Source organism: Candoia aspera, chromosome 3 (assembly GCF_035149785.1).
Source record: "Candoia aspera isolate rCanAsp1 chromosome 3, rCanAsp1.hap2, whole genome shotgun sequence".
Classification (NCBI taxonomy): Eukaryota; Metazoa; Chordata; class Lepidosauria; order Squamata; family Boidae; genus Candoia; species Candoia aspera.
In genome coordinates this window covers 29,836,663-29,864,534 of record NC_086155.1, presented here as the reverse complement: position 1 = coordinate 29,864,534, position 27,872 = coordinate 29,836,663, and the positions used below count along the sequence as shown (strand labels likewise).

The 27,872-nt window shown below is 40.5% G+C and overlaps 1 protein-coding gene across 1 annotated transcript; it reads left to right on the top strand.

Annotated features, from left to right (window-relative positions):
* The first annotated feature begins 187 nt into the window (after positions 1–187).
* MAP1LC3A (microtubule associated protein 1 light chain 3 alpha) lies at positions 188–27,144 on the top strand. Its single transcript, XM_063297215.1, has 4 exons — positions 188–539; positions 14,533–14,588; positions 24,602–24,708; positions 25,989–27,144. Exons 1-4 carry the CDS (start codon positions 500–502, stop codon positions 26,149–26,151), a joined length of 366 nt encoding a protein of 121 aa, XP_063153285.1. The 5' UTR covers positions 188–499; the 3' UTR covers positions 26,152–27,144.
* The last annotated feature ends 728 nt before the right edge of the window (positions 27,145–27,872 follow it).

Genomic DNA, 27,872 nt, shown 5'->3' with positions numbered 1-27,872 from the left:
TTTTATAGGTGTGTGTGCTACCCATTATCTGCGGACATCTGCCCTCCATGCGTGTCCCATACCATCCTCTGGGACGTGCCTTAATTCTTCCTCCGGGGGAAGCGAATCCCCTGCCCCGCAGCGCTAGCAAGACCGCCAAGGGCAGCCTGGGGCTGAGGCCGGTGCGCCCCTGGCAACGAGGCCGCACTGCAGAAGGGGCGGATCGCGCGCCTCCCCTTTAAGGAGGCTGTGGGATGAAGTCACCGCCGCGCTGCCACCTTCGGGGATCGGTGTGGCTCATCTATCTGATCGGGAGCAGACGGCGGTGGCGAGCCGAGGAGGAGAGCGTTGCGGCTTAGCGACAGTTGCTTTCACGACCCCATTTCCCAAGCCCCAGTGGCTCCGGAGAACTCCGCTCCCGTCCCGACGGCGTCGGCGGCAGCGCTTTTTGCCGTCTGGCGAGGACCTTCTTGTCAGTGCTGAGGCGCGGTGGTCTCGCTGTCCCCTGTTCCCGGCCGAGATGCCTTCGGACCGGCCTTTCAAGCAGCGGCGGAGCTTTTGTAAGTCTTTACTGGATTTTGCGCGGGGAAGTGGCGGGGGCGGGGGAGGTTCGGAGCGCCCGGGAGAAGGCGCGGCGGCTGGGAAAGAGGCGAAATTGGGGAGTTGGCGCGCGTCCAGGGTCGTCGTCCCACCCATCCCGGCGCGGCCCCCTTGCAAAGAGCAACCGGCGGGACCGAGTCCTGGGGAGCTGGGGTAGTTTCTGGGCAGGTGCCCGGCGGTGCCGCCGCTGGCTTCCAACCCAGTCGGTGGGCACAGCGAGCTCTTGTCTGCCTCTCCATTTTCTGTGGAGATGCTCCATTCCCCCACCCCACGCCCTGGCGGGCTTGGCGAGCCTGGTTGGAGGGCGACGCGGTGGCGTTTGAAACGGGGGGGCGTGTTGGCCTTCAAGATGCCCCCTCCCCATATAGACCTTCAGCCTTTCATCTAAATGGGAAACCTCGACCAGCGGGCCGTGTCAGGTGGGGATGAGGGGCCTTGTAGTTCTACACATTCAGAGGGCACCTCCTTGGAGAAGACAGGTGGAAGAAGAATCTGCCGCCATTTGTTTGTCCCTTTAGATTTCGCTACTAGCCAAGAAATGCTTCCTTTTTTTGTCAGTTCTAAACAGATTCGGCCGTTCCTTTAATAATAATCGTCTCCTCGGATCGGCCCTTTGTCTTAGTTACAAGAATTCACAGCGCTGCTTATCTCTCGAGCGTACCCGGGGGGAAAGGAAGACACTGCCTCCTCGGGGTGGCGGTGGGAAAACTGAGTACCCTCTGATGCCCGCCCAGCATTGTGCCTGCCAGACCCTAATAGTATCTTGAAACTCTCCGGCTGTGTTCCCACGACTATTCCTGGTTAATTAAACCCTGATTTCCTCAACCCAAGTCTCTGGATTCACACAACACGGTAGAATAAAATGTGCCAGGCTACTTCGGGCTAGGTCGTGCAAACAGAGGCTCTATATCCAAGCTGCTTGCAGGTTCAAGCCCTTTGAGATTGGGAGGGGAGAACCCAAAACGTTGCTTTTGGATGGTGGTTTCCCAGGCCCCAAGATCGATTAACTTGGGAGACTCTCAAGCGGCCGACAGCCCGCTGACTCTTTGTTTAGCCTCAGCCTCAAGTTTCCTACTGGGCCTGGCAAGTCGGAGGCAGGAAAGAAGGCAAAGATACTTAGCAGCGCTAGCGCAGCCGCCGCCGTACCCTGCTGGTGATGTAATGCCTGCAAATGGGATTCCTGCGTCTCGGCCGCTGCGGTGATAGGCTTGGAGAGCAGAGCTGGAAAACGGGCCCCGGCTTGGAAGAAGCCAAGCTGTCGAGGGGGAGGGGGAGGCCTTTAGGAAGAAACTTATGCTGGAGAAGAGACACTTTGCTCCCCTTCTGGTGGAAATCTTCCTTGGGTCCAAGACGGTAGGCGTGGTCTCTCCTGCTTTACTGAAAGGCTAGTTACGTTTATGCTTTCAGCGTTTCTACCACGTCTTGTGAGCCAAGTATAAACTGATGTATGGCCTTGTGTAATGAGGCAATCCTCTCTATTTTGGTGTTCCCACTGTAAACAAAAATTATGGTTTTAAAATAATGCAGAAACCAAAGGGAGGGATAAGTCCTTGACTTCCTTCCCTCCAAGGATTAGAATAAGCAGAGGAAATTACCGTATGGGATGGGTTCAATTTTATATGGGAGAGTTTAAAGGCATTGAAAACACATTTTACACCACTCTTGTTATGCCAGCTGAGTATTGGTCATTTTTAATTAGTAATTTAACTTAGACTTGTATGTATTTCATGTTTATGCTTTGCTAAGTATTCACTAAATTGTTTAGTTTTTGTTTAGTTTTTGTGTGCTGCCACTGACTTTCAAAGCAGAAGTACTTTAAATGTGATGCTGACAATCTCCTCTTGGTCATTTTCTTTCTTTCTTTCTTTCTTTCTTTCTTTCTTTCTTTCTTTCTTTCTTTCTTTCTTTCTTTCTTTCTTTCTTTCTTTCTTTCTTTCTTTCTCATGCCTTTGAGCAGTATTGACTCTTGGCAACTTCCTGGACTAGTCCTTGCAGTTTTCTTGGCAAGATTTCTGAAGTGGTCTGCCACTGCCTACATCCTAGAGTTAAGAGGAAGTGACTGGCCTAAAGTCACCCAGCTGGCACTATACCAAACTGGCTCTCATTCTCTTGGTGATAGTTGTCTATAATTTCTGATTTGTAAAGAAAGACTGTTTCTAGTCCTTATGAACATTGTAAGATAAAGTCAGTTTGAGTAATTAAGGTGATGGGTTCAAGAGTAGGCCTTTTAATTGTCTGGATGTGCATACAACACACATTATCAACACTGTTGTAGTTGGATCCTCCTCTGTCCAGGTTGCATGATTTTGACTGTATTTTCAATTCTCTTGATTTTTGTCAAAACATTCTATTTTGACCACCCAGGTGATAAGAAAGCTGACCAAAAGGAAAACATAAAGTATATGAAACAAGAATGCACACTTGATTTTTTTTCCTGAGCATAGGATTTATGTAGAAGGGAGGGGTTTTTTTAGAAGCTACCCCTTAAGGGCCTTACTGAGATAAACTGGAATAGTGCAAGAGATTGCTGATCGTATGTTTCATCTCTGGGAGATGAATAGTTTTGTGAGAGGTTGCAAGAATAGTTACTGGTCAGGTTTGCATTTCATCAAAAAATGCCAATGAGTAATAATAAAGCGTTTTCTTGTATTTTGAATGCTAGGTTACCATTATGTTTGTGTAGGTCAAAGCAGCCATCTGTGTCCTCTACTTTTATACTGTGTTATTGTTTCTGGTTCTTGCGCTAACTCTCCTTTGTGAGACTTCCAACCCAGCTCAACAAGAGTTTTCAGTTGGTTGATAGGCACAGGTCTATTGTCTAGTTTTCTTCTTTTCCACGCCACCAAACCCTTCTCTTTTGAAAATCTGTTTGATTAAAATCAACTTGTTGTTCATCTAAGTAGGGTTTAGGATTGCAGTGGAAAACTACCTGAAGCTTGAAAAAGAGTTTAAATGATAACATACAGCTTTGTTTTAAGAGTTACCTTATTTCAGATACCAATTTTAGAAGTATTGTATGATATCAAAGGTACACTTTCAAAAACCAAGGAGGTTTAATGTTCTGTAACAATAGAGAATATTGTGCCTTCTAAATGTTCTGAACTGTGGCTCCTAACATTCCTCATGGAATTATATTTAAAATAATAAAGAGTTCCATGGCAAAGTCTTAACCAATTTATAATCCCACTAGTTTTTGTGGATCATTGTTGAAGAGTACTTCATCTCTCTCTCTATTGTTGGAAGAGAGGAAGGAATAATAAAAGAAGAGGTCAAAGGGAAGTGAAACGCATAGACTGAAAATTACCTTTAGATAGTGGCTATTCACAATCCAGTTATTGGACAAGATATGGGCACTTTGTCATCTGCATTATGATAAATACTTTGGTCATACTTTAATTCAATGCAAAATGGTTTAAAATTTTACAGTGAATTCTAGTTCAGCTATTGTGTGTTGAGATTAGTCTTTGTAATTCCTTCCTCCATGTCCTGGGGGTAGAAGTTGAAATGTCTCTAGAGGGTACCAGAATGCTCTCATGGCTGAATTATAATTCTGTGCCACTGAATATCTTCCATGATTGTATTGTTTCATCTTTTGTCATTGAAGGCCCTGTTAATTATTCTTTGTATTTTGGGGTCCTGAATCTCTAGTACTCAAAGTATTCTTAAATGAATTATAATCTGTGGGGAAAGAGTTTCATTTATTTCTACCCTGGCAAGTACTCAAGACAGCCACTAGCCTGTAAGAAAAAACTTTCTTTTTTCCTGATATTCAGAAGCTTTTTTTCCAAGTTGCCCTGGGGTAACTTTTATCAATTGTAAATAGGCAGATAAGACATTAAGCATTTTCAGCCTCAAATCAATCATGTAGAAGACATTATTGTCATTCCCATTTTGTAAATGGAGAATTTGGGGCAGGGAGGGATGAATGGAATGGAACTGATTTCCTAATCACATCATGAAATGCAGCTAGAATCTTCTTAGCGGAAAAGATGTCTCTTGTGTTTTGTTATCTGAGGTCAGGAGCAGATGTGATGCTGCCAATCTGTGACCAGATGCCATGATTGGGTGAGGGTGGTGTTGAACTTGAAAGCAACTTGATGTAGTGCTTCAATTTTGTGCAGAACAGCTACCCCTGGAATTTAGGTTCTGCATAGCTAAAGGTAGGCCACAGCTGGAAAATTCGTAGTGGGAAAGGTGCTTAGGCTGCATTAGGCACGACACTACAAAGTATAGTTACTTTGTACTTACTTTGGCCAGTGGAAAATTTGATCAGTTCTCCCATGTTGCATTATTCCTCATAAGTAATTATATAATCTCATTCTTGATGAAGTTTTAAACACTCTATATAGTAACTGTTTTGGCCTTTGATAATACCATTACTTTGCAGTCTGCTATATGCTGTGTGCTTATTTACTGGATTTATATTCTGCCTTTCATTCAGAAGCTGAAGGCAGCCTACATAGCGCTTTCTCCTCTTCTTTTTCCCCACAATCACAACCTGTGCAGTAGGTTGGGCTCTGAGAGTGGCTTGCCCAAAGCCATCCAGTGAGCTGCTGTAGCTATGGGTGGACTAAGACCTGTGTCTCGCTACTCCCAGTTCCACATTTTAACCATGACACTACATTTTCTCTTACATTCTTACATTAGTTTCTCACCTTGCCTCGTAAGAAACAAAGTGGCACAAACAGGGTCTTTCCCACTCAGCCCATATTTTATTGTCGAAACAATGCTTGTAGGTAGATTGGGTCAAAAGAAGATTACCGGTCCAAGGTCACACAGTGGGGAATGAAATTTGGGGTCCTAGTCCCAATCCCAAACTCTTAAGCAATAGGGCCCAGTCAATGACTGCATTTGTGCATAATACTAATGCAGTTGTTTTTAAACTGTACATGGCGTGGATGAAAATTTTCACAGAAGTGGATTCAAGAGGATTCAAGCCTGCCTCCCCCACTCTAGTACTACCAGATAGATTGGAATTACAATCCCAGAATACCTAACCAGCATGGCCAACATCTGGAGAAGAGGCGGGGTTGTAGTTCCAACCCATCTGGAGGGCATCAGGTTGATAGAAACTGCCTTAAATTATTGGAGTTCTGGAACTTGGATTGGTGATGCCTTTTTTTTTTCACACCCACCCACCCAGGATGTTTCTGTAGTTTCAAACATCTGTGGGAAAGGTGCTGGTATAGCTTTCCACAATGCAATATTACTCTGTTGAGCAAAGCTTCCTCACTTAAATTTCTAGTTCATTTGAATTTATTAAAGATAAAGGAAATGTATCAGAGTTAAAACTGTTCTAAAGATTTTTGTGGGGAAAAACAAGCATTATTATAAAAATGCTTAAAAACCTGTATAGAAAATAGTTATCTTTATTAGTGTTTCAGCAAAATCAGTAAAGAGTCTGTGGCTTTTTAAAGAGTTACACATCTATTATTGCATAAGTTTATACAGCATTAAATGTGTTGGTTTTTAAGAAGCTTCAAAACTGCCTCAGCCTTCTGCTATCTTGACATCCTCCAGAATCCAGATGTGTGGACTTCAACCTGCAGCATTCCCAGCAATGTCAGTGGGAAGTGTTGATTATTGACATTCTCACATCTGGGGGTGCCTGTGTTGGGGAAGACAGCTTTGCTGTACAGAAAAGATACACTCAAGGAAATCTGTTCTGCCCTCATGTTGCAGGCTGTCTTTTTCATAACTCTGACCCTTCCACATGCCACAACTGTGAGTGTAGCTCAAGCAACTTGTTGTTACACCCTGACTCACCCCAACCACTGACAAACACTCTGAATCAAGAGTGAATAACAGACCCAGGGAAAGCACGTGCCATGCCCTGTGCTGACCTTCTCGCCATTTCAGTCTCTACTGCCATCCATGGAAGCAGTGGACCGCCTTCAGAAAAACAACAGGCTGAAGCTGAGGGTGGCTTTCTCCCTGCCGCGTTTGCCAGCAACAACTGTTTCGGATGCCATTGGGTGGAGGAGGCAGGTGGTGCTTGGACTTCCTCCAGTTACCCTCCCCAACTGTCCCAGCTCAAAAGCAAACAGGATGAAAATAGCTCAAGAGCAGCAGGGGGGTGGGATGGTGAACTCAGGCAGCTGCAACTGTTGAGTGCCTTTCAGCTTATTTTCCATATATCCTTTTTTGCTTCCTCAGCTCTCTGGCTTTCTCTATTTTCTGGGAAGAAAGGCAGAGGGGAACAGGGTCAGCCAGCTAGCTGCAAAGGATCACAACTCTGGGAAAGGGAAAAAAGGGGAGGGTCTTTAAGAAGCAGAGTGAGAAGCATTAAAGAAAATGCCTCTGGGTTAAGTACCCTCTGGGCTTCAGCACTTTTCAGGCTGCAAAGTTTATAGCAGTGGGGTAGCCTGAACAGTTACAAACCAGGCAGTTCGAGACAGATGGAATGTTTACAAAACACTTGTAAAGCACTCTTATCTGCCCTTAGATGCACTGCACTTAAAATTTGTTGACGGTGGGTTTCTAGAGAGAATTATGACTTTTTAAAAGTTCCTTTTAATATTTTGTATCATTGCTTTCACAATTTATTTTTTAAACTCTAAATTAAGCTGGGAAATGACCAGATGCATTTTTAAAATCTTTTTTGTGCATTATACCAAGATTTTAAATGTAGTCTGGCTCTGTTTGAGGGTGGGGCATTGGTCAGATTTTCATTGTTCTTGTACTTCAGAAATATTGCTGACATTTGCTTTTGGCTCCTAGAAAGAGGGTCCCCAGAGTGGCATCTTTCCTTCTAGTAATGTCACATGGCAGCCACTGTTGCTGCATTGTGCAAGTCTGTGAAATGCTTTAGCCACAGAAGTAGAAAACACGAAAGCACTTCCTTGATGGAAACTCGACCATGTACACCTGGGCCAACAATAAAAAGGAAAATAATGTGAGAGAAACTGCCAAAAGCACATACATTTTCATAATCAGGGCAAATGGAGGTGCGCTTATCCCACAGTTTCTTTTACCAGTGGTTTCTCTTTTCCATTATTAAATATTTATCAGAATCCCTCTAAGTGTTTGTTCCCTCAAATTAAATCCACATCCTCAACCTCAAGAAAGTTTTAATCTGCAATTTAATGCCTGCAGTGAGTTGCTTCAGATGATTTGCTAAGCCATGATGTTTGCTTGGCTAGGTTTAGTATGATGTGTGAATCTAGCCATTGTCATTTAAGATTTTTCATTTATATTATATATTTTACACTTTTATATTTATATACTGTATATTTATATTGATAGTCTATTGTTTTAATGACACTTTATTCTATTTTTAATTGTTTGTAAACCATCCAGAGTTGTTATGAATTGGGCGGCAAAGAAATATGAAAAATAAATAGATAGATAGATAGATAGATAGATAGATAGATAGATAAATAATGTGTGAAGTAAGCCACAGTAAGCCACAAAAGGGACGCGGTGGCGCTGCGGGTTAAACCGCTGAGCTGCTGAGCTTGCCAATCGGAAGGTCGGCGGTTTGAATCTGCGTGACGGGGTGAGCTCCCGTTGCTAGTCCCAGCTCCTGCCAACCTAGCAGTTCGAAAACATGCAAATGTGAGTAGATTAATAGGTACCGCTTCGGCGGGAAGGTAACGGCATTCCGTGTAGTCATGCTGGCCACATGACCACAGAAGTGTCTACAGACAAACGCCGGCTCTTCGGCTTTGAAACAGAGATGAGCACCGCCCCCTAGAGTCAGACACGACTGGACTTAATGTCAAGGGAAACCTTTACCTTTACTAAGCCACAGTGACTATTTATTAGATTTATATCCCATCTTTCATTTGGGAGCTCCAGGCAGCATATCCAGCTCTCGCTTCTCTTGTTTTTCCCCACAACAACAGCTCTGTGCGGTGGGTTGGGCCAAGAGAGAGTGATTGGCCTCAAATCACTCAATGAGCTTCTGTAACTGTGCATTGACTAGAATGTGGGTCTCCCCACTCTTAGTCCAGGACCTTAACCTCTACCCTACATCTGCTCTCTTACATTCTTATATTCCTGTGTATCTCACCCTTCCTCTAAGGAGCACAAGGTGGCATAAATAAGATGCTTCCTTTTTATTGTCAAAATAACAGTGCATAAGAGAGGTTGGGCCAAGAGAAAGTTACTGTTCTAAAGTCACATAATGAGGCCTTGAACCAGGGCTCCTGGTTTCAACCCCAAACTCTTAAGCAGTTTTACTCTTACTATGGTAATAGAAAATTTAAAAAACAGGCTTGTGTAAAGACGCTTGGCTTCCTTGGAGCCACCTGAACTCTGATGGCCAATCTTCTTGAGGTAGTGCCTAGATGCTGAAAAAGAAATGTTTTGTCTTACATCAGTTTGGAAGTGTGGAGGAAGGCTGTTGTGTGTTTTGGCACATGTTCATAAGCTCATAGAAGGTCTGCAGAATGGCACAGTGCCCATCAGGTGGCATTCAGAAGCTGTTGGCATGTCATTCTGAAGAGCTACATTGAACAGAGCCTTTGTTGAGGCTTCGTACAGGCCTGAAAGTTGATTATATGAGACCGAAAGGTCAAAAAGTGTCTATTGGAAGGCAGTTTTATGTCCCAAGAGGGTGGTTGGGAGAATACGTGATGCAGAACAATAATCTTATGTTCTGTCTGATATACCTCACGTCTATTTCACTCTCATTTTTTCTTGTGTCTGTAAGTCCTTGGGTCAGGGCCTTCAAAGCTGCTTTGGTCTATAAATACATGGTGTTATATAGCCAATTAATAATGAAGTAGGCTACTGTATATACTATTTAAATAATAGTTGTGGAAGGTATAAGTTAATAATTGAAATATAATTGATGCATTTCAGGCCAAAAATGGCTTGTTAAAATGTCCATTTTGTAATAGTTTTCCTTGCTGAGTATTCTGCCAAATCTCATTCTATATGGGGCCATGCATATATTCCTGATGACGATTCATATCTAAATTATGTAATGCGATCATCAAATATAAGTGGAGGTTAAGGAGCGATTCATGTTTTTGTTACTGACATGACAGTCTCCTTTGTGCTCAAAGCACTTCATTTCAGTTATTGCAATAAACTTTATACAGTAATAGCCCTATAGCTTTGTCCAGTAACATCACAATCATTATTACTCTAATACTGGATCATCCACTGAAGCTAAATCAAGGACACTTGGGGGTTAAGAAGAGGAAGCCCTATTGTGAGCTCCCTGGAAGAATCTGGTTGGCTGCAGTTCTGCACAGAATGCTGGGGTAGATAGTTCTTTGGTCTTACTGAGCAGAGTTTTTCTTACCCTCTTCCTTTCAGAAAAGACCAGTAGATAATGGCTTGCCTGAGGCCACCTGGCAAATTCATAATTGGCATGAAATTTAAACCATGAACCAGAAATCCTCATTTCTCTGCATGAGTACTGTGGTAGAGTCACTATTATTCCTTACTCTTCAGTTGAGATTTTTGATGGAGGATGAGAATGGATTTAACAGATCATTTTAAAAGGCCATAATTAAATAATGCCCTCAGTGCCTTCTCAGTATTCTCGTTTTCTTTTTTCTGGCTTCCAAATACAAGGTTGTGGTCAGTCGCATAATGATTTACAGAAGTCTGTATGCAATGGAACCTGTATGTGCATTGCTCTATCCAGGATTATAGATCAAGTAAATATTGTTTATAGGAAAAATGTGGCAAGCCTGAAGTACTTTCAAAACTCAAGGGCTAGCGGTCTTTGTAGCTGGATTAGCACAGCACACTTAACTGAGCTAAAATCAATAATCCAGCATGTTGTGGGGACCCAGATGTTGCCTTGGCTTGTTATATGATCACAGTAATCATATTTTGTTAATTCAGGTTTAGTTTGTGAAGTGAGTACTGTCACTAAATAGTATGTTTCTGGGCATCGTAGTACTATCCATTTATAAAATACTTGGGTAGACATCAGACATTCTGATTTTTTTGTTAAATTATTCCTTCACAAGTGCAGTCAACCTTAACGTATGTTAGCATCCTAATACAATTCAGCCTGATACTTCCAGGAAGTACTAAATTCCCATATCCTTTTCCTCCCTTTGACTTGCTTTTAAAAAGTTTAGCATTTGTAAGCACTCTCCTAGCTAATACACCTGACTTTCAAGAATATGCCAATTTTATTATAATTTATTTACTGGACTGAGCTAGGAAGTAAAGCCCATTCAGCTTCCTTTGTGGCAGCTGGGAGGATCCAAAATGGCTGCTTTCACCTGACTGATAGGTCCTCGTTCATGCGCTGCTGGTGCACAAGGGTAAGCATTTGCCCAAACAAGCAACTGCTTGGTTATATGTACATATGCAATATCGAACATGTAGACAGAACAACGGCTGTATCCTGATCCCCTTTCCAGATGTTCAGTTGTGGGCATAGCTGGATATCTGCACAGGATTTCCTTATGCATTATGTTTAGATCTACACACCAATTCTCTCCCTTTTCCACTCCTCTTGGTTTTATGCAATCAGTTTGCAGAGGCTGAGAGAAAGAGCACAAGTTTCCAAGATGTCCTAGCCCCAATCCAGTGTTATCTTGGGTTATTTACAGGTCACCGTGTTCTTTATGAAGCTGTGAACATCAGATAAAATACTCTACTCTTGCTATTTTCCTGATGTTTGGTTGTGGGCTGAAGAGAAGACTAAGACAGCTCTGAGCTTGCCAGTAGTTGTTGACATTTCAATTTCTGTTCTCCCCTTGAACATGTGAGCAAATTGGAGGCTGAAGTTGCTTGTCTCATGATAAGAGATCATGAAACCCGAGCTTTCCAAATGCCTTTGTTTAGGGTGCTTCTTGGAAAGCACAAATGTTATGACAAAAAGAACATCAGCTAGATCTCATTGTTCTCAACTATATTTTTGTATAACTCTACATGGTAGTGACCAAAAGCTACTTAAAAGCAGCTGAGTAAGCCTGGGAATAAAATAAGCTTTTCTCAGATTTGGATTTAATTCCTTTTGGAAACCTTAACAGAAATAAAGCTCTCCCTGTTAGCCAGCAATAAACTCCAATCTTGAGGCTATGTAATCAGCTTGAAAAAATCTCAACCCTTTGTGAAATGTTGGCTTGATTGCAGGATGATCTGTGTACAGTGTCAGCAAAGGGGAAGAGATGTTAGCGGGAGATTCAAGTGGGCATTTTTAATTTTTTTTATTTTTATCCCGCCTTTATTATTTTTATAAATAACTCATTTTGAAAGCTCCCCATCATACTATATAACAACATAAGTTTGTACAAAGAGACCTCCACAATCAGCTCTTTTCTCCTGATTTCCAATTTTTTTTAATTAAAAAAACCCCCACTTACCTAAGGAAAAGTTTCTGGAACTCAAATCTGCAATTATTTCGTACAGCTTCAGTTCACTAATAAAAGTATTGCCTCTACATGTAGTCCTTGACTTACGACCATTAGTTTAGCAACTGTTCGAAGTTACAATGGCACTGAAAAAAGTGACTTGTGACCGGTCCTCGCACTTACGACTGTTGCAGTGTCCCTGCGGTCACATGATCAAAATTCAGGAGCTTGGCAACCGGCTTGCACTTATGATGGTTGCAGCATTCCAAGGTCACATGATCGCCAATTGCAACCTTCCCAGCCAGCTTCCGACAAGCAAAGCCAATGGGGGAAGCCGGATTTGCTTAACAACCATGTGATTTACTTAACAATTGTGGTGCTTCCCTTAACGACCATAGCAAAAAAGGTTGTAAAATCAAGCATGACTCACTTAACAACCACCTCGCTTAGCAACAGAAGTTTTAGTCCTAATTGTGGTCGTAAGTCGAAGATTACCTGTATATATATTGGTTTTCCCATGGCCAACATAGCTGCCGTTTTTCTTATGTTTTATAATAAAGCATTGGAGAACCTAAATGATGATCACAGCTAAAGATTTCTAGTAGAGATGTTAAAAATTGAGGGATTTGACTCTGGAACTTGACCAACCACTTCCTGTTCTTGATGATATAGGTGAGTAATGGGAGAAGCCATTCCTAGAATGTATAGATAGAATGGGCTGTTCTAGGTGAAAAACACTCCCAGAATCAGATTTGGTGCATCTCTAATTTCTAGACAGCTTCCAAACAATGGCTCAGAACAACTCTCAGAAGTTAGTGTCTAAGGCAATCAGTTTTGTGTTAAGGTGGTAAATGGCTAATTTATTATTAATACTTACAGACAGGATATCAACTTTTAAGTCATACTATGTTAGATACTAGAAATGTGTGTTTCTAGGAATTCCTAGTTCTGTTTTTCTAAGATTTAATTAGCACATATGTGCTAGTTACTCCTTCCCTGTGTTGACATCTTTCTGTAGATCAGCATTCTCTGCCAGTATCAAAATATAAGGCTCACAAGAAACTCAGAAGCCAGTTCTGACTTCGTTCTTCAATAATTTGGATCACTAAAATTGTGAAGAAGGAAGATCCAGGATGTAGTACTTGCACTAACAGAATAATTTGGCTAGCCTTCAGTTAAGTGCTTGACTGCATTTAAGATTTCAAATGTATTTTAATCTTCAGTACTTTAGCCACAAATATTGTGCTGGCTAATGCTAATTTCATCCCACCCAGCCCTTTTTCTTTAAGACAGTTCTTACAAAAATATTCAATTCATGTGATCCTTTGGAAGTAAACAAACCACCTGCAAGTTCCTGTCTTTAACACTGGCTTGTTGATCATGAGTTAAGGTGATGGTATTGTGTCTTGCTTCCTGGAAACTCGCTGTTCTTGCTTGTGAACAACTGGAACAATATCTGACACCGACCAAAGTTAATAAGTTATTTATGCTGCTGTTAATAATGAAATCTCATGTAAACATAGCTTTGAGCTCTCTGTTTCCTATCAGCTCTCCCAGGGAAAGAGGTAACTAGAGACCCGTTATTGCAGGTGATTGTTTTTGTTTTGTTTGCATTGACCTCTCTACCTCCCAGGCCTCTGTCTAGTCTACAGTATTGTCTTTCTAGACCTTGCCAGTCAGGTGTTATGCTAGTAGTAGGATCTACTTTATTACCACTAAATACTAGTTTAACCAGAATCATGTTTTGCGGCAGAATAGAAAATAGAAGTCATTTTTACTATTTATTTCTTTGACAGTGACATTCATCTTCCTGGTTCAGGATGAAATATGTACAAATGTATATGGGATTTAGGGATTCTAGGCTTGAAGAGCTGAAAAAGGCTTTGGTCAAAATCAACCAATTAGCATTTTTATTTTGCAGATGAAGGCTCTGAAATAAGCAAGTTAACATAAAATCAGCCATGCAGAAGATTTTTTTTTACCTTACAGTAGAAATGTTCAAGAGTTAGAAATCCTTGGAGATCTGCTACAAATAATTCAATAGATCTGAGATAGTAGATCTCATCTTACCTTCTGCTTACCTCTGAGGTAGAAGACTGAAAGCTGGGAAAATCAAGGACAAGGGAATCCTTACTGCCTGTGGGCACTGTGGTCCAAAAACCCTCCAGAGGGGACAGGGCTGAAAATGATGGATTTTTATTGTTTGCTTGATTCAGAAAGGTAAAAATATCTGGGCAGAAGGCAGGCACTAATTCATTTTACATTGCACGGTGTCAGATGCTTCAAGAACACGTGGGTATTATTCTAGAATTTTGTCTCCATCTCTCTTGGTAGATTAAAGGGAAGTATGTACATTGTATGTGAGGTGCAAATGGGGAGGGAGTAGTAAAGCTCATATCCTTAGTGAACATCTCAAGAGGGCTTGTACTCAAATGACTTGAACATTTGGGCAATGCTGCTATGGGTATACTAAATATTCTTCTTTATAAATATTACTGTTGACAGCATGCCCCTATATTTTGATTGGTATGATTCAATGGAATTATTTTTAGTGAAAAACCTCAGATCCACCATTATTCCCTCTTCCATAATTTTTCTTAGGCTTGTAGAAGTATAGAATATATAGACAGAGTAGGAAATTATTTCAAATTCCTAAATCATTTATGCTTCACTTTCACAGTGGATCGTTGCAAAGAGGTACAGCAGATCCGAGAACAGCATCCAAACAAAATTCCAGTAAGTACAGAAGATTATCTATGCTTTTAGATCAATTTATATAAATCCCTGGGCCATGATAGGTGTCCTGTAGGTAATATACCAGGATCATAAAGTATTTCCTTTTTTTTCCACACAGAAAGTTTCTTTGTATATGTTGCTAATTTTAGGGACTAGTTCTATAAACTTTATTTCCTTTTTAACTGAGACTTTCTGCAAACCTGTTCAACCAGAGTCATAGCACAATTGAATTCAGGGTTTGGAGACGGGGGAGTGTTACTCCTAGAAATCCCAGAAATTACTTGCAAGAGAGGAGGGACCCTTTCCCTGAAGAGTGGTGATTGGGATGGTGATTGAGAACTGGTCAAGTTATGACATGTCTCCTCTTACTAAGGCATACCTCATGCCAAGTTAAGAACGGAAAGGAAGATGTTGCTTTTGGCCAGTCTCCTAACGGGGGTAAGAAGTTGGGGTCAACTTTACTAACTCCTGCAGTAAATCATCACAAGAGAAAGAGCTGTCTGTCTATTACATGGAGTGTACAGAAATGTTTGGCTCCTATAAGGCTTGTACCCCATGTTCTCTTGCATCATATTTAATTTTTCTTTGAGTTTTTCCTTCCAAACGATTTCTTTGGAACTGGAATTTTCATTGCTATATTATCCATGTGTATCCGTGAATATTCCATTGCCATAGTAATAACTGATTATGTGAGTGGAAGTATAGTGTCTTGTTTATTACATGGTGATGTTAATATATAAACATTCTTTTTTATGTCATTTCTATTGTTCTAGAGCAAAATGGAGTCTGGTAGTTTGTTTTACTACAAAAATCATATTGCATAGCAGAGGCTTGCCACCAATAATTCTCTAAACTTTTTTTTCTTATTTTCTTCCCTTTATTGTTCTTAGGTGATAAAATAATTTAAGTGCTTGTTTCTTTTTTCCTGCCACTAGGGATAAAATTTCATACCAAAACGTTTTTGCCCAAAGGCAGAAAATTTGCATAGGCAGGTTCTGCAAACTTTTATTAATCAACAACTCAGTTACATGAATATTAATCAGCAACTGGGTTATATGAATATTGCACAGAGAAATCGTGTAGAATGTGACAACCAAAATAAGCATCCAAAACCCATTTCCAGGCAAAAAAGGAAACAAGAAACTAATTTAAAGAGATTGCCATTTGGATATTTGGATGCTTTGAATGCTATGTATCAATTAAAATTGATGATGAAATAAATAAATTTTATGATGAAACTCTCTTGGTCAATTACATATTGAATGCAGCAGTTGTGCTCCAGCCAATATATTAGATAGATGGACCTTTGTTAGTAGTATGAGTCCTTCAAAAAAAAATGCTTGGGGATACACAGTAGCACCTCTCTCAAATTGTTGAAACTATCTTTTTTTCCCCCAGCTCTCACACTGCTTCAGAAGCTGTTCTTGGCTGTCTTTGTTTGAAGTGCAGAGCTAAAGGGCTGTACTTGCTCATACATGTAGAGATAGCTGGGAGCAGTTTCTGAAACAGCTGTGCCAGCTTAGGAAAAGATGCACCTGCTTTAACAATTTGCAAAGTGGTGCTGTGCATTCTGAAGGCCCTCTTCCAAAATATTTCTGTATAAGTGACTGGTTCAGAAATTATTACACAAGTATACTGGTTTTCTTTTTGCTCTAATTTTCATTCTATTGTTTATACAGTATGTTTTATAGTTTGTATTTTTATGGTAAGCTGCCTTGAGTGTTGCGTGGACAGAACAGTAGAATACATATTAGGAAAAATAAAATAAGTCAAATCCCCAAACAACATGGTTTATGTTAGGGCTGGGTTGACAGATCACAGTCCACACATTATCCCTTTCAAGTTTACTGATGACATTTGGCATGTAGTTTAACTGTTTCACAATGGTTTTAATGCTTTACCTCTTTAAGTAATGTAAAACACATTAAGGAACCATGAGATTTTAAAATAAGTCTCTCTCACTGTAACCCATAGCATTCCCATTAACCTCTCCAGTACAAGGTGAACAGGAAAAGCTAAATGTGTGCCTTTGTTAAAATTTGAATTGCTCTCTTTTAATGCATCCTTGGAGCATCTACTTCACCAACTTACAGTCAGCTGACAGAGCTAGCTTCATCCAATTCCTTTTGTTCCAATTTAGATAAAGAGTAAGTTATAAGCATAGGCACGGGTGGGGAGAGATAAACAAGACAGCAAGTAGGGGGAAATGACAAACTTGCATGATGACTTTGTGATGCAAACTCCTCCCCTTCCATTCTTGTGTGTGGCACTGCAACACAAATACAAAAGGACAAAGCTTGTGTTGTGAAGTCACAATGAACATTTCGTTATTTTGATGTCTGTGAGTATATGTGCTGCAGAATTTTATCTAAATTGAATACTTCAGCTCTAGCCTTGTTTTCTTTTCTGGTCATCTGATACTAAGAACCTGACTTCCATACAAGGAAGCAGTGAAAGTTGCTGGATAACAAATTATGTTGGGGTCTCTAGTACTGTTCACAGGATTCTAGGGAATGGTTCAAGAGCAGATACACTGACCTTAAAACTTTATGGGAGAATTCAGGATGAGACTCTTTTCAGCAGCTGTTCTATCACAAGTTTGCTGTCTTAAGTTCTGCTCCAAGTGTCAGATGTCATACATCTGATACTGAGTCCAAGAAACCTGCCAATTTACATCTGAATAAGATGTGAATGACTTGTGGAGAAAATAGGAGAAAGTTTTTCCTACTTCTGTTTAAAATATTGTTCAAATTGTGCCATTTTTATTAGTAACAGTAGAAGTAATAGAAATGAAGGAATGAAACCCAGCTTCAACATTTAAGCCAACTTCCATCCTGGAGAAGGGAAAGGAGGTGAATTCTGTTTTGTATAGTTCTAGTCCAGCTTTCTTACTAGCATCTAGCAGATGATAAGGGAACAGATAGACTAAAGACTAGGAATTCATTTTTAAGATTTTTTGGATGCTAAACTTGGTCTCAAATACACAGCCCCAAAGGAGGTGATATCAAAGCTTCTGCTATACTTCAAAATAATCTTATTTAATGCCTGAAATGATTCAGCACTATCATTTTTCTCTCCAAAGCTATCTTCTCCTTCTCTATATTAACTTTCTTTTCCCCACCTGCCAATTCCTGTGTCCCTGCTAGATCTCATGACCATATAACCTTGCCCTAAGTATATTGGTAGCTGGTTGTTTTTAGGTGAATCACGGACAGCTTCTGCTACCTAAAATGAGCCAAGGAGACCATAGGGGAGAAGGAGATTTTTAAAACATCTCAATCTGGCTTCGTGTTTTTGAGACAGCTTTGTCACCACTGCAACATTCTGCAAGGCTTTAGAAGATTAATGTTTCGATTAACAGCCAGGCTGTATATACTTTTAGCTTAAAAATTGTTATCTGTGCAAATAAAGGAAAATTAGATTACATTTGATAATTTTAGATAATTCTCCTTTTGCTAGTCATGTAGAGCTAACATAAAGGTTGGTGCACCCATGGGGTAATTTGGCAACAGGGAATTCTATCTGTATCGGGGTAGTTTATGGACTGCCTTAGGAGTCTCATCCATTCTTCCAGTCCCCAGCAGGCTGGTAAAATGTTTCGCAAACTCTGTGGTCTTATTTATAAGGCTGCATTGACCACATTTGCTAGAAAGGAAAATAAGAAATAGATGGTTGTATTATTATTATTTATATACATTAAAAAACATTTTAAAAAATGCTGCAGCAAATTAGAAGTAACAGTAGAGTACCCTTTTTGTGGAATACTGATTAAAAAAAACCCCTTAATCTCCTGGATCAGTTGGCCAGCTTTCCTGAATATTGGACAGTAGGTAGCCAAAATGTAATATATGAAAATATTTGTAATTTGCCAAGTGAATGTATGGCAAGGAATGGAAATGGCATTTAAACTTCTTTTTATAGCCTCTCTCAGCAGCCCTGTAGCTTTTTAAGTATAAAAGTGTTACATGTTCTTCTTCTATGAAAAAAGGTTTTAATGGTTCAACTTGAGCATTGTATTTTCAGAGGTGCATTTAAAATGCTTTAAATACACACATCAAAAATAGTGTGAAGATGATAAATGACAGGCGAATGAATCTGTCCTACTCACAGGGGCCTTGTAGCTTCGGTATTAAGTTAAATGTGTCTGCTAGTAAGTCTATAAAAACTGACCGATGTTTTCAGCCTGGGATGGAGACTTTGCTGCCAAGCCATTCAGAATCCAGATTCCCCTTGTCATGCAATGTAGCCATTCACCTTGGCCAGCGAAGAAGCATGCTGTTTTGTTTTGGTGAGGCAAAAGTTAGTGTTGCCTATACCTGGATCTCCAATCTTGATGAGCGCATTTGGAGTTTTGAGAAAAAGTTCTTAAACAGCTGCTGGGATAGACTTGCTCATTCACAAAACAGCTGTTGTGGGGACACTAACCAGCTACAAGGCACCAATTTGCCAGAGCAGGAGCTCTTCCCCCACCCCGCACCCCCACCATCCTTACAAGCCACTTATCTTTCCTTTTTGTGGGCTGGTGGAGATATTCCAAACAAAGAAATGGTTTGCCACCATGTACTGTTTCTTTAAAAAAAAAAGATTGCAGAGCCATTTGGAACCTATAGGCATTCATGAAAGCAAAGGTAATACTGCAGCATGCTCACCTCTTGTTTCTTAAAAGGACAGAGTCAGGTGAGGAGGTGCCAGGGGAGGAGTCTGTGGGCATATTGGTATCCCCGAGTGGATGCTGGGAACCCCAGAGTTATACTGTCCAATCAAGTAATTCTCTCTCCAGTGAGGCAGGTGGAGGGTAGGAAAGAAGATTCACATATTACTGTAAGCAAGCACTGATCCCCAGAATGTAAAAATATATATTTATGTATTCATTCATTCATTCATTTAAATTCAGGTGCTACCCAACTCCAAACTGACTCTGGGCAGCTCATAATATAGCCAGAAAAAAACCCCCAAAGATAAAAACACAGTGCAAAATAGATAAACAAGACGGGAGCTGGCCACTCAGTGCAAAACATATGGAAACATCCAGCAAAGGGCTCCATCTACCCTAGCCCAAGGCCCAGGAGGACAGGACAGAAGAGTTGGGAGAATGACCCAACTCTTGTGAGATAACCACATCTGCTTTCTCACATGAGATCTTAAGAAGAATTTAAAATAAGAGGGTAATTTTGCCCCTGTGATGCTGGCATCCACTGTCTGAAAATCCTGCTAATTTCTGCCATAAACGATAATGTGTTTTTTGTGCATAAAACAAAATTGGCTTCATCTCTGAACCCAGCTATAAAGAAATGGTGGTGTTTCCCTCACTGTAGTAATTAACCACCAGCAATTTTAGAAGTAACTAGCTGTATTCAGAAATCAGTTTGTTATTCTTCTAAAGGTGAAGAGACATTCAAGTCAATGCACAGATTCATGTAGTTTGTTTGGAGACAGTAAGGAAATGGTTTGCTATTGCCTCCCTTTGAGTTTTTCAACCTCACAGTCTATCCTATAGCTCTAGGATTTCCTCATGGCCTTCCATCCAAATATGAACTAGGCCTGGCCATGCTTAGTTTTTTGAGGTCAGGGTTGGCCAGATGCTGTGACACATGACCCCTCTTCTAAAGCACCCTGCAAACCTCAGTGAATGATTGACTGAAAGCTCCTAATTACCCCATGTGACTGCTAGCTGTTCCCAGCCTTGAGGAGGGGGCAGACATAGGAGGGGTTTTGTTTTGTTTTTTTGTATCCTTAACTTTCAACTTGTTTAAAGTCATCCACAATTTTTTTTCAGTTTTGTAAATAGTTGCTTGAAGGAAATAAGTTCATTTTAAGCATTAAAAAGAATAAAAATAACTGTTCTTCAGTTTTGCACATTTCTGTGGCAGGCAATTGACAAGCACCAGAATACAAGCATAAAGAACTGAAGTTTAATTATGTTGACATAGATAGAAACTAACAAGTTGGTTTAAAAGCTACAAGCTGCTTCTAGCATAGCCTTCTCTGGCTACAAGCCACTTGTGCATAAAACACAGTGGGTCCTCTTTTGGCCATATGAATTGCTGCTGTATAGTCCCCTCTGGATTTTGACCATGGGGGGCAAAGGATTGTGCCTCACATTCTCAAGCTTCATTTCCAGTTCAGAGTGGGCATCCCATGGTTCCTTTTGAGTAAGGAGCAGCAGCATGCAGCAGCATGCTACTTATTTAGTGTTAGGTTTGATTTGGCTCAAAGTGTAACACAGCTACCCTAGGAAAGGAAGGCAGCATTTTGATAATCTTTTTAGTCCTATCTGAAAATGTGACATTCCTACTTGCCAAAGAAGGCTGATTGCCTGTAGCGTTACACAGAGTAAACAAAAATAAAATGACAAAGATTTGTATTTAAGGGGATGGAGATTGTAGATATTAACCTGCACGTTGCATAAACTGTATGGCTAAGCAACAATTTTGACAACCATGATTTGTTGAATAGACCACAGTTGCCTAACATGGTGTTTAGACATGCTATGCCATTATTCATGGATTTTAAAACACAGTGGTTGGATTCACACATCACTATGCTAAGCCAGTATTAAGCAAGACACTTTGTGTGTGTGTGCGTGCACATGTGCATGCCTTCAGATCAGTGTTGACTCCTGGCAACTGCCTGGACTAGTCCCTGCAGTTTTATTGGCAAGATTTTGGAAGTGGTTTGCCATTGCCTCCTTCCTAGGGCTGAGAAAGAGTGACTGGCCCAAGGTCACTTAAGGCGGAACTACAGTCCCCCTGTCATGAGTAAGGATGGCAAGCAGGGGGCTCCTTTCCAGACTGTTAAGCGCATGCGTAGCACTGAGGAATTGGTGAGCCATTCCAAGAGGCACAGATTGGGACCGCCTTAACCTGCGGGGTTTATATGGCTGGGTTTTTCCCACGCTTGTTCAGTTTGTTAGGATTACTGTTATGTATTAGCAATAAAACATTAGAGAACAGTTCCCTGTCTCAGAGTGTTTCCTGGGAGTCAGGACACCCCCGGTTTCTAGCCTGATGCTTAAACCACTACACCAAATTGGCCAAGGGAGTGGAAAAGATCAATTTATATTCAAATACGAAAAATGGGCAGTGCTAAAGAATGTTCAAACTACAAAACAATTGTTTTTATTTCACATGCTAATGAAATAATGCAAGTTTTGAAATTCAGGCTTCATCAGGGAGTGTGTTAAGGTTGTATATTGTTTCCCTATTCTTTTAACTTACATGCAGAATATATTATGAGAAATATTGTTTTAGAAGAAATAGAAATTTCTTCTAGAACTAAGGTTGCTAGAAGAAACATCAGCAACGTAAAATATGTTGATGACCTCTGCTGAGAACTAGAAATTAGGAAGATTTAAGGAATCTCTTTTTGAAGTTGAAAGAGGAATGTGCAGAAGCCAGTCTGCTTGCCAATATTAAAAAAAAAACCCTAAGATTATGTCAATACGCTGCCAGCTCAGTGCAGACAGATGAAGTTGAAGTAGTAGCAGTCCCCATTTTCCCAGGCTCAAAAATTCACAGGGATGGTTATTGTACGGTAGCCAATGGACCAAAGAGAGGCCTGCTTCTTAGAAGGACAGTGAGACTTCTAGACAAAACATTAAGATGCAGAGATATCACACTAACAACAGCACATGTTGTCAAGGCCATGGTTTTCCCAGTTTTGATATATAGCTGTGCAAACTGGATGATCAGAAAAGAAAGAAAAATGGATGCCTCTGATGTGTGATATTGAGCAAACTGTTGAGAATACTCTGGATCACATAAAGAATAAATAATTCAATATTAGATGAAGTAAAACCATATTGCTCAGTGGAAGCATTAATAATGAAGCTAAAGCCTAGTTATGTTGGATACACAATGTGAAGGCAAGCGTCACTGGAGAAGACACTGATGCTTGGAAAAATGAGGGCCAGCTGAAAAAGGAGCTGACAGAGGGCAGGTGGTTGGATGCTATCACTGACAGCTCAAACAGAAGCTTGCAAAAACTCAGAGAAGCAATTAAGAGTAATCTGTACACCCAAAACACCCTGTGCAGCCCCAATACAGATGAGTGATCAGCTCAACTGTCTCCTCTGCATGATTATGGGGAATGTCAAAACAAATGATAGTCCTTTTTATTATTGCACAGAACTAAGCAACTGTTTGTATATTTCATACTTAGTTTCCTTTTTCTTTTGAAATAAAGGCTGCAGCTGCAAGCATTGTATACCCTTGGTGAGAATGTGACCTGATTAGGAATTGGCACGTAAATACTCTCATTCAACAAGAGCTAATAGCCAGCTCCTTTTATAGGTAGTTACTGTAAGTAAGTTAATGTTTATGGATTGTAACCATATACAGAAAGAGTTGTGAAAAGAACAAGATTAGAAAATAACTTAGTTGTAGCATGGGAATATAAACAGACATAGCAAAACAAAAAGAGGCAATACTTGTGTATGTGATTGTTTTTCCATAGTGAACTGAAATATGAAGAACTAGGGTGTCAGTGGGAAAGTGACCTTTAAGCTTGTCTGATATGCTGGCTTTCCACGCAAAGTTAATTCTCCACCATGAGTGTTACTGAACTTGTTGTGTCTGCCATTCTAAAGTGAGAAAGTCCTTGATATTTCTGTGTCATCTTCCATGTGTTACTGTCATGGAATACAGTTGCTGCCCCCCAATAACACGTAGCAGATTGACATCCACAACTAGAGTGCAGATGTTTGAAGAGGAACCCCTACAGGCAAGCTGTTGACATTTAACTAGGACCTCTGAATAGCCATTATGACCATATAGAACTCCTCTGGGTGAGCATCTGCTTACATGTAGGGATTCTTCAGCCACCTGTGTTCAAAGGTAGAGTTTGTTTGATGATCATATATCACCAGTGTGTATCTAGAACTTGTACTTAACAGATGCAGTTGCTTATTACATATTTAATTTGGTCCTAAATATCTTTTGCTAGATACAGATTTCTGGGGTTTAGTTTTATTTAGGCCATCATGGAAGTTTTTCTTTCTGTGACCACTCAGTAAGGAAGCAGTAGTAATAGTAATAATAATAAAGCAAAAGTATAATGATATGGTTTTGAGTTCATTATTCTTTTTGGATAATCATTTTTCATAGTAGTACCTTCTTTGTCTAGTGTATGATTTAACACCATTTTAATTGTTCATTTTCTGTTGATGTAGAACAGTGGTTCCCTATCTTTCCTTTTTACGGGCCTTACATTATTAAGCCTCATGGTAGGCACAGAGTGGTAGGCGGCAGCATTGCAACCAAAACTCTCACCTTGCCCAGAGTTTGATCCCAGCGGAAGCTGCATCCTCGGGTAGCCGGCTCAGGTCGACTCAGCCTTCCATCCTTCCGAGGTTGGTTAAATGAGTACCCAGCTTGCTGGGGAAGGTGACAAATGGGGAAGGCAATGGCAAACCACCCCGCTATAATCTGCCAAGAAAACGTCACGAAAGTGGCGTCCCCCCAAAGGGTCAGACGTGACTCAGTGCTTGCACAGGGGACCTTTCACTTTTCACACCACATTATTAAAGAAAGCTTTTACAGACTTTCTACATAAATCAGCTCAGCAATACAGTACCTGCACCTCCTTCTCCAAGGGCTTTCTTGGGGCCCTTAAATTAGATAAAAAATATTTTTTTAAAAAATGTAAAGTATTAAAATGGTTCAAATCTCATGAGACCACAGGATCTTGCATATTTTTGTGTTCTTGCTTGAAATTTAATGAGATTTTGAGTGGGAATTCCAAAATCCCACAAGATTTGGTGATCTTGCAAAATTCGAACCATTTTAAAAACATCTTTTTCCTTTGTTTCCTGCATTTCAGACCACAGGTTACAAACTTAAAATTAGAAAATAATCTGGAACAAATCAGTAAAAAAGGACCCAATCCTCTTAGTTCTCTGGATCCCAAAAAGTGTTACATGCTCGCAAATAATGTTCACCACCTTAATAAGGATTGTTTTCTTGATTTTGCTGGGCAAGAAAGGACCTGACAGTGCCCAATTTCTTCCTCATTAGGTCATTATTGAGAGATACAAAGGGGAGAAGCAGCTACCTGTTCTGGATAAGACCAAATTTCTAGTTCCTGATCATGTCAATATGAGTGAATTGGTAAAAATAATCCGGTAAGTGAAATATTTCAAAGCAGCTGTGATTTGCTGCGGGTATCAAAGGAGCATGGAGCATCCTTCCTGTTGAGTAGAATAGTGCTCAGAATTTGGTTGCCTATGGCATGAAAGCAACTTCTCTTTCCTTGTAGAGCGCCTTGCCTTTTAACCATCTCCTCATGGACCTGGAAGAAAGGAAGCTGGCTTAAATCAGGGAAAGATTTGGGGTAGAAGTTTAGAGTGCCAAGCATTAGAATGAGTGTGTTCCCAAATGCAACAGGATGGCTTACCACCTTACTTACCGATGGGACGCCTCCATAATCCATTGCCTCCTACTGAACAGGTATATAGGCAGTTGTTTGGAAGGTATCACCCTCTCAAGCCAGCTCCAATTGGTTCCCAAAGCTGAAGTAATACAAGGACAGTAATGACAATTCTGCCTTTCCAGGAAGATGGGTAGACTTGGGGATTAGATAACTCTGCACTGAGGTTGCAGATTTGCACCAGCTCTTACCTGCATTTTGGACTAATTCACCACCTGCAGTTATCAAGATGCAGTTATCAGGGTCATCAGAAGTATAATAAATTTCTGCCTCTTCTCTGAAACTGCACATTCTTGAGAATTAAACAGCTTCATAGCCCATACTCCTTATTTGGATTAGCTCTTGCCGCCAACTGCAAATCACGCAGAAGGACACTTTGAAGGCCTTCCAAAATGATTAATGCATGCAGAAGAGAGACAAGTATGGGTAAAGCAAGGCAGCAGATATTTTGCAATGTGTATAATTGAATATGGTAGAAATATGAGTGCTTAAAATTGTCAGTATCCAAACTAGGAGTAAACCCCTGGATGAAAAGTGTAAAGCAGTCTTGCCCAACCTGACCCTCACCAACGCAGTTTTTTTTCCACCCTCTCTGGAAAAAAAAAAGCCCTGACACATTCTGAAGGCAGCATGATTGGGAGGTCTGTTGCAAATGAACATACTGTCTTCAGGATGTGTTGGGACTAAAATTCCCATTGAAATATCTTGTTAAGATGCTTTCATTACTACTGCTGTCCTGCTGCATAGCCTGCATTATGGGGATTAAAAAAAAAACAGAAAAGGAAGGTAAGAAAACTGGTGTGGCTGTGCAGTGCACATTTATTAAACTGAGGATAGAACAGGTAATAACATAGCGCCGAAATCTGTATTAGTTTTTAGTCATTTGTGATATTGGTGCCCAATCTCTTGCTGTGCATGCTCTATTATGCTCCTATTTTAACTCAGGCTCAATAATTGCCTTCTGCACTTCCTCAGGCGCCGGCTACAGCTGAATCCAACCCAGGCTTTCTTCCTATTGGTGAACCAGCACAGCATGGTGAGCGTGTCCACCCCAATCTCTGAGATCTATGAGCAAGAGAAGGATGAAGATGGCTTCCTCTACATGGTCTATGCTTCACAGGAAACCTTTGGGTACTGAGTGTCTGTCACCACCAGAGGACTAATTCCAAACTGTTGCGGCAGCATCTCTGCCTCCCCAGTGCTCCCTACCTTGGCAAACCCTGTGCAGAGAAGCTTTTGGTCCAGGAACAGCCCAGAAGCAACTATGTTCCTCCAATTTCGTAGCGCATCAGACCAAGATAATTCAGTGTGTAGGTGTGTGAGAGACCCATAAATCTCTAGGTTTGCATTGCCTCTGTCCTTTATGATTGCTACTCATTGTCTCCCATCTTGTTCACGCGTGTGTGTTTGCAGATGTATGCATTCTCTTTAATATTATGTCTTCTTTCTTACTCCAATGCCAAATTGATGGAGCCTATGGCAGTCAGCTGAATAAAATACACAGTTTCCTCACTTACCAAGGCAAGGGATGAGCTTGTCTGCTGTTATAGGGCAGAAAATCTTAAGACAAAAACAAACAAGCAAAAATAAATATGACTTTTATTAGGGTTTTATTGGGGTTTTTGGTTGTGCATATCAATTCTTGGTGCTACACAATAGATGTAGGCATCTTTTCCAGTACTGTCCATAAAATATATCGTCTAGGCTTATTATTTTTTAAGCACGAGGGGGAATATAATTTGCTTGTATGATGTAGCCTTTAAAAAATCTTACGCTTCTTTGCACTTTAAAATGTAAAAGTAAGGATGAAATTAGCTTAATTTTCACAAATTTGTCGTATTCTGTGCTGTTTCTGTCAATGTTTCTATTTGCCTTTTACAAGTTTTTTTTAAAAGCCAGTCTCTTCCTTTTTTGCTCTTACGCACGCATGGATATTTTTTTCTATTTTTAATCCCATTGTTGCAAACAGGCCATTTGGCTCAAGGAATGTACTGATTTATATTGCTACTTCACCTGGTTATTTTATATAAAAAAAGAAACCTGATACCAAAAAGTGTGTATGACAGAAGAAAAAGTTCTGCCCAGTCAAATCTATATAATTATCTATATAAATAAAGATAAATTAAAATTCTCTTCTGATGTAAACTAGTTTCCCTGCCTTGAACTCATCACCTTAGCGTATCTCTAAAGTTAAGGCACTGGCCTTGAAAAAAAATGTGGTCCCTATATCCATTTTCTTATCTCTTTGATTTTACTGCTATGATAAAGATAGACTCTCCATAGTCTACTGATGTGTTTTCATGCACTTGAGTACACGGCTTGGTTCAACCTGCTGTACTTCCAGGAACAACAACAACAACAACAAACAACTGCTTCAGAAAGTTGGGTGGCGATGACTTGGTTACTGAGATGAAGGTCACCCAATTGGTGACTAAACAGTAGACTGTTCATTGTTTGGCCAGCCTTTGAGTCAGTGCTGTGCACTCTACAGTCAAGAAAGAATGCTGCTCAATAATTCCTTTCCTTACTTGTGAGTGAAGTGGTGCCCTTCTATTTTCAATTTCCCAGTCTTGCCTGGCCAGTGATCATCTTGCATGCAAGGCAGTCTGCAAATGGAACCTTTGGATGTTTTTCAGTTGCGTGAAAAATCAAATCGATGCCATAACAACTACACAGTGTCAGAATACTGAAGTTACAGGGATTCTGCATGGCAGCCCAGATAAGGATTTACAATGGTGGGGGTGGGGAAATATTACAGTTAGAATGCATTTAGATAAAAAATTATTACATTTAGCTGAACAGATTTTATAAATCTTCAGTAAAAATGATCTAGGAATATGCAACTAACCACTACATATG

What these genes read in the sequence shown, in the direction of transcription:
- MAP1LC3A (XM_063297215.1), top strand. Translation starts at nt 500, where the DNA reads ATGCCTTCGGACCGGCCTTTCAAGCAGCGGCGGAGCTTTT. An exon ending in AGCATCCAAACAAAATTCCA is followed by an intron (nt 14,589 to 24,601) that starts GTAAGTACAGAA and finishes CTTCCTCATTAG; the next exon opens with GTCATTATTGAGAGATACAA. An exon ending in GAATTGGTAAAAATAATCCG is followed by an intron (nt 24,709 to 25,988) that starts GTAAGTGAAATA and finishes GCACTTCCTCAG; the next exon opens with GCGCCGGCTACAGCTGAATC.